This window comes from Mercenaria mercenaria, chromosome 18, assembly GCF_021730395.1.
Source record: "Mercenaria mercenaria strain notata chromosome 18, MADL_Memer_1, whole genome shotgun sequence".
Classification (NCBI taxonomy): domain Eukaryota; kingdom Metazoa; phylum Mollusca; class Bivalvia; order Venerida; family Veneridae; genus Mercenaria; species Mercenaria mercenaria.
The window spans coordinates 53,412,108-53,429,926 of NC_069378.1; the positions used below are offsets into that span (position 1 = coordinate 53,412,108).

General features: G+C 34.2%; 1 protein-coding gene across 1 annotated transcript; it reads right to left on the reverse strand.

Annotated features, from left to right (window-relative positions):
• Window positions 1–1,756: 1,756 nt before the first annotated feature.
• Window positions 1,757–6,686, reverse strand: LOC123538990 (galactosylceramide sulfotransferase-like). Its single transcript, XM_045323434.2, has 2 exons — window positions 6,566–6,686; window positions 1,757–3,854 (listed from the first exon to the last, which is right to left on the reverse strand). The coding sequence occupies exons 1-2, from the start codon at window positions 6,604–6,606 to the stop codon at window positions 2,639–2,641; spliced, it is 1,257 nt and encodes a 418-aa protein (XP_045179369.2). The 5' UTR covers window positions 6,607–6,686; the 3' UTR covers window positions 1,757–2,638.
• Between the last annotated feature and the right edge of the window lie 11,133 nt (window positions 6,687–17,819).

Genomic DNA, 17,819 nt, shown 5'->3' on the forward strand with positions numbered 1-17,819 from the left:
ACTAACATTCTATTAATACGAAAAGTTATTACAGAAGACTTAGTGTGGTGCATTTTAAAAGCATTCTGTGTAAACTATTTGTGTATCAATTCTGTGTACTAATGTCTGATTATTCACCTGGCTGGCAGAAGTCTGGTATTTCTACCTAAGTCCCCGTGGACATCCTCAACCATAAAGTCCATACCATACCAAATGAACTGTGTCGATTTGAATCAAAACAAAGAAACTGAGATGTACCCATATGTTTTCAAACGTAAAAACGATTCATTCCAATTAAGATAGAAGTTCATACACAAAGAAATTGTTATTTTAATTCCCCAACTGAACAGATAATTCAATACAATGGATGCTAGTACGTACACCTTATAAAACACTGTCCAGTTCGATTACGTCGGTTATAGTCAGTAGTAATCTTAGTCGCATTTTCTTTATACCAGTGGCATTTAGAGTCTGGTACATTCTGAGATTTTAATTGGAATTACTAATTCGTATGCCTTCATTTTATAATTGTCTTTGTGAAATTAACGACGGGTATTGATTTTCTGAATCAGACGAGATACTTTAACTGAATGACGAAACATGTCGTCTGCTAGACTTTTTCTTGAATGCCAGGGCACCATTCTAATTATGTTTTTCAAAGCATAGCATTATAATTATAAAGGAAGTTTTATTTCTTTGATGAAAGTAACATGGACTGTCAAAATATGCGATGGTTTCAGTCATATATAAATTAGGTCAATGAAATGCAACCCTGGAGATTTGAGTTTGATATAGTACTATTGCTATACATGTATATCGCTGGGCAAATACTGTCCATGCTAACTGTTTGGATAATATCATAACCAAGTTTAACTCAAATAACTGGGAATAGGATCTTTTGTAAACACTATGGCGACAGATTGTGTGATACAACAAAAAATGCATTCGTTTCTGAACCACTTTGTGACTGTTATCCGTAAATGTCAATGCAATTTAGGAAAATTACGACCACTTTACAATAACATCTGCTGAATTTGCAATTTAGCCTATTAATCTAGTCACAAGTGCAGTAATAACTTTCAAACAGTTGGTTTGTAGAATAAGGCTACATTGAGAAATTGCGCTTTTTGATCGCATACAGTCTCTACAAACGTTACTTAACCTTCGACCAAGAAAACAATACCAGTGTCTGAAGGTTTATCTTTAGTAACAATTTTATATTATAAAAGCTCAGTGATCTGTTTGTTTATTTTCCCTGTTTTATTGGAAGTTGTAGAGTCTTAGTTTGTGTAATCTCATAACATTTTAAGTTCTAACAACTGATGAAGAACATAGTGCATTTGCGACCAGCATAGATCCTGACCAGACTGCGCGGATGCGTGCGCAGTCTGGTCTGGATCCATGCTGGTCGCAAATGCACTATGTTGGTTTTCTAATGGTGTGGTTCATATGCTCTATGGTAACCTGACTAGAACCACTAACTTCAACGGAATATCAGCATTTCGAGCAGGTTTGAAACCCACAGAGGGGTAGGTTGTAAATGGTATGAAGTCGCCGATCTTAAGAAATCGACCTTCGAGTGTCTTGATCTTTGAAATAATTTGCGTTTTGTGTATTAATGTATAGAGGCATTGTACTGGTGACCAAAATGTATATACAATTGTTGCGTAACAGCGCCATCTTTATACACATATAAAATGGGGAGCAGATAATAATTAGAGAGGCACGTGCGAAAAAGCAAGTCATAAACCCTTACTTTGAAAGAATCCAAACAAACTTTGTTTAAAGTATATTAAGTTTAATAACAAAACATAGAATCATTTTATAAAATAATTAAACAATAAATAAGTGCGAAATACTCGTTGTTTACATAATACTGTAGTCGTATCTCCAACAAAAGTGCATCTGTTTATCACACAATGTTATTAAATACTGTTTCAAGTCCAAACTGCATATTTCAAACAATATAAACTCACAGCAGTATGTTTTCTATTGAATATTTGCTCATAAAGAGCAGCTATTATACACTTTCTATTTATCAATTTATTTCGATTACTCTTGGGTTAGTTTCTTTTTTTTATGACATTAGATGGAATTACTCTGTATGATGCTTTGAAATGAAAAAAAAACAACTAAGATGCGTGTTCATGAAAGTGTCTGCTAACATTGTATAATTATATAATAAAGTATACAGATGCTACTGTATAGTAAAAATTATGTAACTTTTTCCCCGAGTTATAGCAGTGTTCCCCAGTCTAAACTTATTCCGTGTATCAAAAAGGTAGGCTGCATGCATTGAAATTTTGCTAGTAAATATCATTCGTGCAAGCGAGTTTTCTCCGTGCATGTATCTTCCATAAATGTGTGTCCTCCGTGAAAGTAAGTATCCGCTTAGCATATAAGTATCCTCCGTGTATGTGAGTATCCTCTGCACAAGTACGTATCCTCCGTGAAAGTAAGACCCCCCCCCCCTGTATTAGAGTATCATTCATGCCAATATGAAACCTCCATGTAAGAGTGTATCCTTCGTGCATGTGAGTATCCTCCGTTTAAGTTAGTATCATTAAGTATGTGCTCTCGTGCGCGCAAATGTCTTCCGTGTCATCATGTATACTCTTAGAATAAAAGCTACCTCCGTGTCAGTCAGTATCCTTAATACCTAGCCGCGTAGTTCACTTCCTTGTTTTTGGCGTAACAGTTTAATAAACTCTAGCTCATCCTTGTTCATATATTTACAGTCTTCAAATATCACAGTAAATTGTTCCGTCCATTTCGATTCATTCACTGTCAGCACGCTGCCATCGTTTTCATGTGCTTTATTATTGCAAAAGGTATTCAAATCAAATAGAACACTCTTAAAATGTTTTACTTCTGAGTTAATGTCATCTGTTTCCGAATTATACTGATCCCAGAATTTTTTGTAGAAAAAATTGTATACAGCGTAATCGAGCTTATTTCGTATTTTGAACTTTTCTGTATCAGCTAATGTAAGATCTGCCCCTGTTTGTCCCTTTCCATAAACATTATTTGATAGAAACAAGATGTCCTTCAGTTTCCAGTTCAAATACCGTTTCATCAATATAAGTGACTCTTCAATATGTTCAACCAGTAGAACTAGCTTGAATACTTGATCTAATTCTTTTAGCTTCGCTTCTATTCGGCTTTGATCGTTAGTTTCCGGAAACCCAAAGTCTCGTGCCATCACGTTTTTGGTATATGAGAAGAATTCCCTATCATACACTTCCGGTTTCTGAATAAGTTTCTGTAGCCTGTTTCCTCTAATTCGTGCAATGTAATAAATTTGTTGCGATTTCTGAGAGTAATAGTTAACGGCTGAAATAAACACTGCAAGAGGGTCCCTAACAATAGCCAGGTAAACGGTATCTTTAGGGAGAAGAGAGGAATAAATATCATAATTGAAAACACCATGGTTACAAATGATATCATATCCTTTTCTATATCGAGGTTTCACTAATGGCAAGTGCCTTTGAGCCGTTCTAGAAAAGTAATTCGGATGTACTGTAAATACATACGTTAAATTGCGTTTTAGTCCAAACCGGAAAAACATATTCTGCATGGTAGAACTTGCTGCTTTGTGAACTTTCAAGAATCCTATATGACGCACTTCCTGTTTCCGTTGTTGTTGTTGATTATTTGTATTATCTGGATATGTTTTTACGCGTGTTTCAGATCTTTCGAATGTAGAAATTTGTAACTTGTGGTGACCCGTCGTTTCCATGGTAACGTTGAATTTGTTTGATCCGGAATATTTCAAGTATGAACCATCAATTTGGCGTACAACGGCGGCGTATTCAGTCTTTGTCGGCCCCATCAATACTGTGACAGTAGTTGCTATAGCAACCAGGACAATACACCTGAAAATATAAAAGAAATCACTTTACATTTTTTTCACCCACATTCATCACCTATTTTTAAGACGTCCGACTATAACATTAATTAGAGAAACTTAATTTTGAATAGAAAGATCTTCCTAGGTTAGCTCATAGACTATTCTAAAATTGCAAAAGTTACTGGTCTGTAGTGTCCGATATCATATGATAATTTTACAATTAGCTATTTAAGAACATCTACAAAATAGACCGGTATCTATCACAATTCATAAAAAAACAGTCAGCAATTTTGTAATATCTTTGTTATCAGTCTAGTAGCTGGTCTAGAATCTTCATTTGTGAAATAAACACCAAGCGGAATTATTCAGCAGTGATTTTAATATTTGTGCGAAAACGTTAATCCCCATTTCATCGCAATGCTTCATTATACTTCGGGGGTTCAGAAATAGTTGCCATATACTCTCATACAAATTATGTATATGGACTGAATATGAAGAGCTGAAAACAGAGTGACATTTTAGAGCATAAACTTTTTGATATTGATGAACTTACCTATGTTGGTTTTCTCATGGCGTGGCTCTAATTAAGTACGTTGATGTTTAATTATATCAGTTTCATTAAGAAATCAAAAGGGCTGCAGACGGACCCCTAGCTTGTTTAGTGATGCCAAATTAGTAATCAAAGACTTATCAGTGTGTGAAACTAATAGCGGGTAAACAAGATCTATACATGAATGTATGTGACTGACAAGTGCGAGTTTGTCAGGTAGGAAAAGTGACCAATGAATGACAGTTATTAATTAATGTAATTAGGGAGCTGGGGCAGGAAATGAATGCTGAGTGTAACAAAGGAATAAGGGGGTGGGGTGTCTTGATTTGAGAGAAAGGGAGCTGAGAGAAACAAAATACTGGTAGTAGTAGCAAGTTTGGTCTCACGTTAAGAAGATATATTTTAATACTAATAATGTTGAAAGTACTACATACAGATATTTGAGCCGCGCCATGAGAAAACCAACATAGTGGGTATACGACCAGCATGGATCCAGACCAGCCTGGGCATCCGCGCAGTCTGGTCAGGATCCATGCTGTTCGCTTACGGTTTCTCTAATTGCAATAGGCTTTGAAAGCGAACAGTATGGATCCTGACCGGTCTGGATCCATGCTCGTCGCCAACGCACTATGTTGGTTTTCTCATGGTGCGGCTCATATATTAATGTAACATTATGTTTCTACCATGTCTACAGCAAATCAAAATACATTTTCTTCTGTTCTTTTTTCCACAAATTGTACTGGCATTTAACATGTTTAACTAAATATATTTAGTATCTAAGTTTTATATTATATTTGATCCATTTCTGCATCTAATACGGTATTATTACGGTACTTGGTGAGGAGCTACGTAATCTTCAGATGAAAGACTCGGTTTAAATGATAATATTTAATTAAAGAGAATTTCTATATCATGTACCAATATCAAATATTAAATTTACTTCGTAAGTCAATTAAAATATCACGTACTTACTTTCGAACCTGGGAAAAGCAAACAGAATAAAGCAGGATGTGACATTTTAAACATCGTTATACTTGACAACCCTTTTTCTCGTTCAACCCGGTAATTTTGTGCAGTTAAATTATACGTTTGTCGTGTTAAATTTTGTATTTACACTATTCGAATTACATTCTTACTGTTAAATCAAGAGCATATAAAAACATATCGAAAAAAGTTAAAACAGATTGATAAAATTGACGAACTCGAACCATCTTAAACAACGAAAATAAAACATCAAACACGATTACAATATACACCTTAACAGGAATAATTTAATTATAAAAACAAATGCACAATACAAGACTGAATAACACGAACCGAAAACGTAAAAGCATACATACAAAAAGAAAAAAAAACATGTGGGCAAACACGTTTACGTGTTACTATGGGATAGATTTGTGATTGTTTGGTCCGGAGTGACATCACTTTACCCACAACGATAAATTTGAGAACAAGAATGAAGAATGTAAAATTATCCTGTTTTTCTTTTGTTCTTAGACTCTATTCGTGTGCTTCATTTTGTTTGTGTTTTGTGTTTTTATATTTATGTTCATTCAAAAAAAAACAAAAAAAAAACAACAACAGTATTTAAACCTAAATATAATAAAGAAGATACTAGTCAGTGAAAGCAGCAGGTATGCTCGCTTCGTTTAAGTGTTAATTATTGTGCAAAAAAATGAAAAGTAAATAAGTTCGATAGTTTATCCCTACTCTGATCTGACGTTTATATAATTATGACAGAATTCTTAATACATGTAATACCTTAAAATATCTTAATTAAGTATTTTTTTTCATGTTTATTGTACATGCAAACAACTGGTGATACAAATAATAATCTCGTTGGGTCTTAATATAAAACCGAGTAGGGAATTGTTGAAATGAAGACTGATACATGTATGTTAATAGTATTTACATGTATAGTAACGATTTGGCAGGCTAATGCATCTATAAACGTCGCTTCCCTAAGTCAATTTCTAAATATCTCGTTTTCGTTCAAACCACTGAAATATCATAGCATAATCTCCTTTAGAATTTGGCTACTAGCCAGACATGTACTATTGTACATAAAAGAAGCATTTGTTATATCGCATACTATATCTTCCTATCCATTACACTGTTTAAATCACTGCTTTTAATTAATCAGTACTTAAAAATGCCAAATAAGAAGTCATTAAGTGAAATCTTACCCAGATATTTTCATAATCCGTCCACACATTTTTCTTGGCATATCCTTTCTTCCATCAATAACCGCTCCACTCTATGTCAGAAAATTGTATAATAGCATCTCCTCTTCTCATCTAAAAATAGACCAAATACGCGCGCTGCAGCAGTCCAGTTATTTGCGCTCGCTCTTGAAAGCGATAGACTAGCCACTAGCCTATTTACACGAAAGATATTTTAAACAAAATCAGTCTTTTTTCATGTATGGACTTTTGTACCTTTGTAATTGATTTGTACATTTTAATCTCTATAGATCGGATCTTGCTATTTCTAATTTTTTGTTCAAGATCCGTACATAAAACGGTGTTACTTTTATAACGTAACATTACAAAGAAAATGACCAGTTTAAGATATATATTTTATTTTTTTTTTACATTCATGTATAATTTCAATTGTATGGTACTATAAATATAAGTTTTAATGTTTGGAAAATATGTGCATGAGGACATAGAAATGTCTATAGCTCTAGTTTATTTTTGTGAGTTACGCGACTCTTTAAAACTAATATACAATAAAACCTGTCTTAAGCAGTCAACCAAGGGAGTGGGAAAAAGTGGCTGCTTACAGCAGGTGGCTGCTTAATGTAGGTAATTTATAGAATGAATGACTGATTTGGGAAAAAGGACACTGGCTGCTTAAGACAGGTTGACTGCTTAACAGAGGTGACTGCTAAAGCAGGTTTTGTATGCATTTCATCGTACTAAACCGCTACACTAATTCAAAGCTAAATTATCTTAACATGCTAAGAATCATATTAAGGTGGCGTGCACAGTTTATTTTAATAGAAGTCGTTGTTTATCAACATGTTTATAAATTATTCACATGCATCCCCTGCATTAATTTTCCGTTCAGAGAAACTGTGATTACTTTCATGTGAATAATCAATTCCGTCATGGACATTTTATGTTCAGATAAGACAAAGATGGGGGCAAATTAAATGAATATTTTATAAACAGACAGTGAACATCCCCAACTTTTATTATATTGGACTGGCATATCATAATAGGTTGTCCCCCTTGAAAATTATCCGATAATTAATATTGGTTTCTCTGCTGATATCACTTTGAGCAATAGATTATATATATGGAAATTTATGTTCAATGATTAATTTCAAATATGTATTTTAGTTGTGAATAGTTTAACACATATGACAGTATACATCAATTTCTTCTCTTCAATTTCATGTGAAAATATTTAATCTAACTGAACAGCTTTTTGCTTCAAATTTTATTTTTAAAGTATCACCATCGCTTATATTAAACATATAATTAAAATCACTAAACTTTTCAATTTCTTTTACTTTAGAGGCAAATAAATTCTATTTTCCAAAACATGACAACTTATTAACACATATGTAGGTGCTCTTGACTTTATAAACAGTACAATGCCTTTAAACATACTGAAAATCGAAAGATTGAATAAATTTGTAGATGAATTTGTGAAAACATATTAATTCAAGGAGAGCCTTAAATTGTCCACCTGTCATCATGAAATATAGCTGTATTATACCAGTATTATTAGAATGTTTTTCACGAAGTTCCTGTGGGAGAAAAAAGTAGGTCCGTAGGTCGTGGTGTGTCTTTAAGAGCAAACCTCTAGGCATGTAATGTAGAACAAAAGTACTGTTATAAGGACAAGGACATTCAAACAGAATGGGAATACATTTATCATCACACAAGTCTCGTTTTTCTCGAGGAAATCTATGATACTGTGTGAAAATTCGTTTATAAAATAATCCTCGGAATTCAATGTTGAACCGTCATTTTCTGGTCAAAACAAAACAAAACAAACAAAACATATTTAAATGTTTTCATTTTCAGTTACATGACAACATGAATTCCGTAATATCATAAGCTAACATAATGCTTTTTTTTACAGAAATGTTTATATCTTTACAAGAATGATATTTCTATATGAATCTATAAAACAACATGATTTATATCGAAACTGCCTACATGTTTTGTTTCTTTCTACGGTGTAACATGCGAGCTTAATTCCGTGTATTGGCAGTATATGAAAATCAATGCAAAATATCTATAACAAAGAATTATTGATCTGAGTCATGAATGACACGACTTTAGCTAATATAAAGGAGACAATCCAGTTTGAAGGGAATAGCTTTAACACAATCAATAAATAAGGGAGAGAATTCTCGAAAATTCTCGTTAAAAGCTGACCTTGATACATGTGTATAATAAGACAAAATTAATGTTAACATTTCTTTTGAGGTATACCCGATCTGACAAAAGAACAGTACGCGCTGACCCGCAGCTCTAAAGGTCACATTATTTTAGCGATATCGCGCTCATATTGGGTTCATCCGCGATATAGAATTTCGTCTGTAACCCTTATCCTGCTAAATTTTTATAATGAACTTGTACATCTTTCAATTTGGACAGTACCATTAATTGTTAAAAATGGTGTTTACAAAACAAAATACAGACTGCATGGATATGCAGGCTGATCATGATCTACACTGGTCGCAAAGGAAGACTTAATCGTGTTTAGCATTATAAGGGTTAAAATAATTAACTTTCGTAAAATAGATAGATTCTTTAGCCCACAACAAACTATTTATATATGCGTGACGACTTTTGGCGTATTTCTTAAAAAATGATCTTTCAATTTCATTTGATTGCGTTCAGTATAACCTTCAATATATATCAATATTGTTCATAATTGGGGTAAAATAAACAGCATGCCACTTTATCCTTCAAAAACAAAATGTACGGTATTAAGCACCAAAGTTAAAATACTAAAACATCGAGTTAATATTAGATGGTTCGGTCATACAAAACGTCAAGTGTAAGAAAGTTTTAGGTGTATATACATCGTTGTTCAAAGTAATTCCATACTAGAACCGTGGCTGGTAACTAAACTCAAAAATTGCGCTACTTAGAAGAATTGCTTTTATGTTAACAGATGAGATGAAACTATTGTATTACAATGCATAATTATATTATGTCAACCATGAAACATTGTTGCTATGTCTGGGGATTTTGTTATAAATCGGACACTGATAAATTACATTTTTGCAAAGACGCGCTGTTAAAATATAATTACAAAAAAGTCTATCAACTATGATGATGCAGTTAGAAATTCGAAACTTCTATCTTTTGAAAACAGATGCAAATATCCCTGTTAATTACTAGTGTACAAATGTAAAAGAGGAGATTGTCCTATATACATTTCAGATTTACTACATTTTGCTCTTTATAGTCATTACAGTCTGCGTTCATCCGAATACAAGGATCTTTCTATTGTTAAACCTAAAACGAACTACTTGAAACAAACATTTAGCTACAAAGCTGCACACATATGGATTTCACTTCCTTCTTACATAAAACTTCACAATAATAATTATGTTGGCGTTCAAGAGTACTTCAAAGGATTTTCTCCTGCTACAATAGTTTTTCGCAATTTATTACTTGTAATAACAAGAATTTTGTTGCATTAATGTTATCTGTTTTCAAATGAGCGTGAATGATGAATAAATCGGTTAACAATAATAATAATGATAATATCATTATCTTATAATCCAAATCTGGAACATGTACATTATTTCATGGGCAGACCTCTTTTTTGCATGTCTTAGAACATAGGTATTTCCAATTATGTAGAAGAAACATATAAATTTTCACACTTAATGATATAATATATATAAATCATACAATTATATTATATTATATTATATTATATTATATTATATTATATTATATCATGTTATGTATTTTTGATGTAAAATCTGGTGAGCATCCGATTCCCGTAAGCGGGGATTGTGACAATCAAATTTTAGACTTCTTTTAAAACATTGTTACTCATACTGTTATATTTGTATCTATGCTATGCTATGCTATGCTATGCTATTCCATGCCATGCCATGCCATGTCATGTTATGTGATGTGATGTGATGTGATGTTATGTTATGTTATGTTATAATTATATTCTTTTAACTTTTTCAACGTAGGGAGTTAGCAAGTTGGAATACAACGCCAGCGGTCCGGGTTCAATTCCCGGTCTGACTAGTGTTTAGTGATGGGTTATGAAGAGCTTAATGACGGGAGACAACTTTGCAGGTATTTGGATTCATATCTACCTGGAGTTGTCATTACAAAGTTGGGCAAGACACACATTTTTGTTTACATTTTGTGAAGCAATGAAATAAATTGAAAATTAGACAATTACAAAACGTTCATCTGTGTTTAGAGATAAGCTTATGTTACCAATTTAAAGTATAATTATAATAATAATTTGATACCATACTTACTACTTTCAGTTTACGAATGTTTAAAGTTATATAAGCAATCTCAGATTGCAAGGATACGGGGGCCTCCGTGGCCGAGTGTTTAAGGTCGCTGACTTCAAATCACTTGCCCCTCATCCATGTGGGTTCGAGCCTCACTCGGGGCGTTGAATTCTTCATGTGAGGAAGCCATCCAGCTGGCTTACGGAAGGTCGGTGGTTCTACCCAGGTGCCCGCTCGTGGTGAAATAATGCACGGAGGGGCACCTGGGGTCTTCCTCCACAATTAAAGCTGGAAAGTCGCCATATGACATATCATGTGTCGGTGCGACGTTAAATCAAAAAAAAAAAAAATCCTACCACCCTTCTATACTACCATTTTACCCTCTCGATTTGATAATTAGAAGTTACATAATCATACTGAGAATAGTGATGGTAGGGTGATAGGAAAGTGATAGTAGGATGGTAATATACCATCGCTATCCATCTATCCTTCATCTTACCATATCGGTTAGAAGTTACATAATCATATTAAAAATAGTGATGGTCGGATAATAAGATTGTGATAGTAGGATGGCAATACACCCTCGCTATAGTACTGTCCTAATTTCGCTATTTTGCTTTTCTGCCATCGCTTATTCTACCATCCTACTATCCTACCATACTGTTATCCTGCTATCATACCATCGCGCATTGATAATAAGGTGATGGGCGACGGAAGGAACAAAATGGTATTCCGAACTGGTGTCCTGTCCTAGTTGTTACAACAAATACCAAGTATTTTTTCCAGCGGTATTGCATCCTTATGTGTTCATTAAATATATTACGTGCGTGCACGTTTAGGCAGATCGTTCATAGCTGTTTATGAATAGAACAATTATTTGATCCAAATAGTAAATTTTACAAACTTTATTATATTCGCACAAGTAAAATCTAAAACAATATCTCTTATAGATACGTAACTTCTGTATTGTGAGAGGTGTCACCATTCACAAGGGCTTTGCAGATCCACATCGTGAGCAAGATGAGTTAACAGTGTCATCGGTAACAATAGAGGTATGTTTTACAGCTGGCAAGTGTTTGGTTTTAGAAGTGAACACATAAACCTTGAGTGTTTTATGTTATTACCGTAGAGTCTGAGCGTACGGTATTCACTTTTATTGACTGAAAATCCAGAAATGTACAAGTACTATGTCTGTCCACTACAGTTTTCTGTTTAGGATTGGCATACCTTTGCTGAAAGTGGGTCTGGCTGTGTTTGCCGTATTCAATGCTTCCAAGGAGTCTACACGTACCTTTTGTTATTTAAACAAAGACCAAATAAACCAAAAATATTAGGTTTTTCGAATACGATGTGTCTAGAAGTTATTTGGTTCGTGTCAGATACGTGGGGCGTATCTTCAGAACATCTCACTCACCGGCCCGTTCTCAGGTAACCCGTTTCCAAATGCTATTAGAATCGATTAAATTTCTTCTTTGTAATAGGAATAATGCATTTAGCAAATGCACACGATCATTTATTTCATATTCAACAACTGACAAATCTGTACAAGACAGCTACATAGCTTCATCCACCAGCCTCCAGTTACACAACTTCATCCACAGGGCTCCAAGTACACGGCCTCATCCACCGTCTATACAGCCCCTTTTACTATATTTATAAGTACAAAACCTCATTACTAACTTAACAGCCTAATTCACCAACTACAAAGCAAATACAAAGCCTAACCCGACAACGTTAAAACACATCATCCAAATACGTGACCTCATATATCAACTTCACAACCTTATCCGCCGACTACTTAGCATCATCCAATAGTTACCCAACTCGTCCTACAACTACTGTATCTTTCACAAACTACAATGCCTCCTCAAGCAACTACAAAACATCATCCGACAACTACACAAAATCTCCCGCTGACTACACAAACCCTTCATCTCTTTATATAGCCATACTCATCTGTTACCTAACCTTATATCTCCTTTCCGCCATTCTCATCCGCCAGCAGCATAACCTCTCTCATAACACGGCCTCGTCCGCCAAACTACAAAACATCTGCCAACTACACAGCATCATCTGCCAACTTCAAAAAGTCCTTTTCCGTATTTTTACAGATTTTATTACCAACTACAGAGACTAATCCTACAGCTACACAACCCCAGCCTCCAACCGGCATTAACAAATCTAATTAGCTATGTACGTATTCATGCCCGCCCGACAAATACAATTGAATCAGATGACCATGGTTATGGCAAGCCACTTGTCCAATAATTACGTGAACCCTAGTTCACGGTCGAAAAACTAGGATTAACGATCGATAAACTAGGTTTTTCGAATACTAACCTATATTTTCGAGCGAAAACACAGGATACAAGATACAAGATACAAGAAGATTTATTTAACGTCGGATAAGTATAAAACATATAAATCTAGCTTAAAGCTATTTTCCGACAAACACATGTAAATAAGCCCAACATAAGTAAAACAGCTGTAACAAAAAGCATACATGTTAAAGCAGATTAAGACAAAGCAACTGATAAACAAATCACTAATTATCACATACATGTTACAGCATATTAAAACAAAAAGCACATAGGTACTAGCAAATAAAAGGAAAAAGGAAAGCAATTTACCACATACAGATTAGAACACATTTAAAGCAACATAAAAAAAATTAGCTGACACTACACACACAAAAAAAAAATAAAGCCCTGAACCATAGTTAGAGAGTTTTACGCTCGTAAATGTAGGTTCACGATTGTAAACCCCTGTTCACGGTCGTAAACATAGGTTCACGTTCGTAAACTATGGTTTACGAGCGTGAACCGGGGTTTACGAGCGTAAACATAGCATAACGATCGTAAACATAGGATAACGACCGAAACTCATAGTTCAATCGAGAAACCTAGTTTATCAAACGTAAACCATGGTTTACGGTCGATATATTAGGATTATAGAATCAACAATGAATTTCGGGCGTGAACATGGCTTTACGGCCATGAACCTATGTTTACGACCGTGAACCATAGTTTACGGACCTGAACCTATATTTTCAAGCGTGAACCTATGTTTACGAACGTGAACTTGGGTTTACGAGCGTGAACTTGGGTTTACGTTCGATAAACCAGGTTTTTCAAACGTAAAACCAGGTTTTTCAAATACTAACCTATTTTTTCGAGCGACAACATAGGATAACGTCGTAAACACTAGTTCACGCTCATAAACGTAGGTTCACGTTCGTAAACCCAAGTTTACGGTCGTAAACATAGGATAACGACCGAAATTCATAGTTCAATCGAGAAACCTAGTTTATCGAACGTAAACCTAGGTTTACGATTGATATACTAGGATTATGAAATCAACTATCAATTTCGGCCGTAAACCTATGTTTACGGTCGTGAACCTATATTTACGAGCGTAAACCTAGGTTTACGGCCGTGAACTACAGTTTACCTTCATAAAACCGTGTTGATCGATTTGTAACAATATGACAAGCCAACTGTCAAATAATTACGTGAACCCTAGTTCACGCTCGAAAAACTAGGATTAACGATCGATAAACTAGGTTTTTCGAATGTAAAACTAGGTTTTTCGAATACCAACCTATAGTTTCGAGCGAAAACATAGGATAACGCCGTGAACCATGGTTCACGCTCGTTAATGTAGGTTCACGATTGTTAACCCCTGTTCACGGTCGTAAACATAGGTTCACGTTCGTAAACTATGGTTTACGAGCGTGAACCGGGGTTTACGAGCGTAAACATAAGAAAAAGATCTTAAACATAGGATAACGACCGAAACTCATAGTTCAATCGAGAAACCTAGTTTATCAAACGTAAACCATGGTTTACGGTCGATATATATTAGGATTATAAAATCAACAATGAATTTCGGGCGTGAACCTTGGTTTACGGCCATGAACCTATGTTTACGGACGTGAACCTATGTTTACGACCGTGAACCATAGTTTACGGACCTGAACCTATATTTTCGAGCGTGAACCTATGTTTACGAACGTGAACTTGGGTTTACGAGCGTGAACTTAGGTTTACGTTCGATAAAACCAGATTTTTCAAACGTAAAACCAGGTTTTACAAATACTAACCTATTTTTTCGAGCGAAAACATAGGATAACGTCGTAAACCATAGTTCACGCTCGTAAACGTAGGTTCACATTCGTAAACCCAAGTTTACGGTCGTTAACATAGGATAACGACCGAAATTCATAGTTCAATCGAGAAACCTAGTTTATCGAACGTAAACCTGGGTTCACGAGCGTAAACCATGGTTTACGCCCGGTATCTAATGTTTTCACTCGAAAATATAGGTTGGTATTTGACCTAGTTTTACGTTCGAAAAACCTAGTTTATCGATCGTTAATCCTAGTTTTTCGACCGTGTACCGGGGTTCACGTAATTATTGGACAATTGGCTTGCCATACATGGTGTGCTGCAAAACCTATCAAAAATGGCTGTACCTGAAACATTTACAGCCGTATAAACAGTTTCCTTACTGTGTAACTTCGATGCAATTTTATAGACTCTTTAACTGTTATCTGATCAAAATCATCTCCTAAAACGTTACAATCATGAAATAAAGATGCGTTTGATTCAATACTCTAAGCAAAGGTATTTTTAATACGTCTCATTTAACATATTTAACATATTTTATGATTTCAAACACTTCATTTTAATGTTTTGTTATGGTTGTAAAAGTAAAATATCAGTATATTATAATAATGAATAAACATTGTAATTAATGGCTTCACTGCCACCTAACTTTAAATTATTAACTTACTGAAAGTAAAAAAATTTAAAGCAACCTGACGGATTAACAGTTTAAGTATGTATGCAGATAATCAGCAGCCTATTGCCTTCATGTCACGTCATTGTGGTGTAGTGTTTTCGGCCGTTTTGAGGCCGTTATTCGTCCCCATTACCAACTCTACAACAGATGTTTTCCCCATCTTTTTTAGACAAAATTTCCGTTCAAGATCTCTTTTTATACTTTCCTACCAAAATTGTTAGTACATGCTTAAATCACGCCATAGTAAGTAGGTGAATTCAGTTTAAGCCCATACGACCAAATGCATCGGTCAACAAAAGTCTGTTAACATAATTTACGTAAAGAAACGACAAGCCTTACAGAAAAGATGTTTGTAAACGAGATTTGGAGCTGCCATAGGGTTCAACGTTTTTGCACAGAGTTGCATAAGAACAACTTGTGACAAAACGCTGTTTTGTCTAGAAAAGAGTTTTTTAGCTCGCAGATAGTTCAGATATAATGTATATGAAACGGTTCAGAAGCTTGAACCAGCTACACTTTCTTTTAAAGTTTTATGTACATGTTAAAAAGGTTATTTCGTAAACCACGTATGCTGATTTCGTCACCTTAAAAATCTATTCTGTTGAAAAATTGATATGACACTTTAATATGTTGTCCGAAACGTATGCTGTGACATATGCTCTCTGCACTTTAACAGATAGTATCAAAATATCGTAGGTATCGGGAGAAGATTTGTCAAGCTTTCATTATACAACATGATTAATAGATCGCAATTTTGCTGATTCTAGGCAAGATATCTAGAAAATTTATGAGCTACAACAATTTAATGACAGTAATAACATTCAGTGTTTCGAAATATACGTCTGGCTTACATTTAACTCCAGAATGAGGTTGAAAATCGATTAATGTATCCTATAATATGGCGTTCACATTATATACCTATCAAATGTATCATTAATTTGCTCGGAGGTGCATTTGAATGGAAGGTTAAACATCACTGTAAACCGTCTCTGTCTCTAATGGTGTTTTTGCATATTATCCTTTAAAGCTGGTTCCCCTTTGTGTTCAAATATTTGTTTATTTTGTCATATCTAATAACTTTACTTTGACTATGTATTGTTGCGTAAATGTCAACCATTCAAACATCTAAAAAATACAGAGCCGTCTCTTTGTTGAACTTCATAAAGATTTGTCTCATATTTTTCTCAGGCCATTGATAATTACACCCAAATGCGTAGATATTTTTTCTTCAACATAATCAGTTGTTTGTTCCTATACGTTTAAATATGTTTTATCAACTGAAGTATTTGGTTTACAAAGCAAAAACTTAAAGTCTCATAATGCCTTTGTTCAAAATGTGGTTGCCACAGTTTCTGTTATTAGCATAAAATACATTTTCTTGTTAAATCCTATTTCTGATAAAAATAATTTCTTTAACATTTGTCAAAGGTTTGAGTATAAATTGCTGAGTATACTAGAATGTCTTATTGAATCTATTGTTTTTATTACCTCCCTTTAATGCTCTAACTTTTAACAGTTCATGTGCAATATTTGAAGTAGTGCTTTTCTAACCTTGTAAGTATGCATAAAATTTAGTTGGAAAGCTGTTTCACCTCTGATAAAAATGAAACTGTAATAACTCATTTTCAAGTTATTTGTGAATAGAAATCAGATGACATTTTATTAATTACTTTAGTGATTCTTCTATAGTTTGCTGATTCTATTACAAGGTACACATCTAATTACATTACATAAAATAAATGTCAGACGATATCAATCTTAAATGAGATAAATCTTCGTTGAGATAACTCTTTGATGCGATAAATATCCAACGAGATAAATCTTAGAGGTGGTATATCCTAAAACAGAAATATCATGTCATTTGCAAGCCGAACACACGGTTGATGATATGAATCGTTTTTTTTTCAGAAAAAGAAGCAACAAAAACAACAATTACAAAAGTCAAACAAATAGGTTGTGTACAGATGAATTTAATTATAATGTTTGTCTGTCCACTTAATTAAAGATGAATTTTTAGAACAAGTCATTGGAGTCATTAGAAAATGGGGGATATTGTAAACTATCCTAACGTTATAAGAGTATCATAATTATAACCCGAGCTACTGCTAAATTGGGAAAACTTAAGGCTTTAAAATTTTAAAACATTACTGTATGTGTGTGTTTTGGGTGGG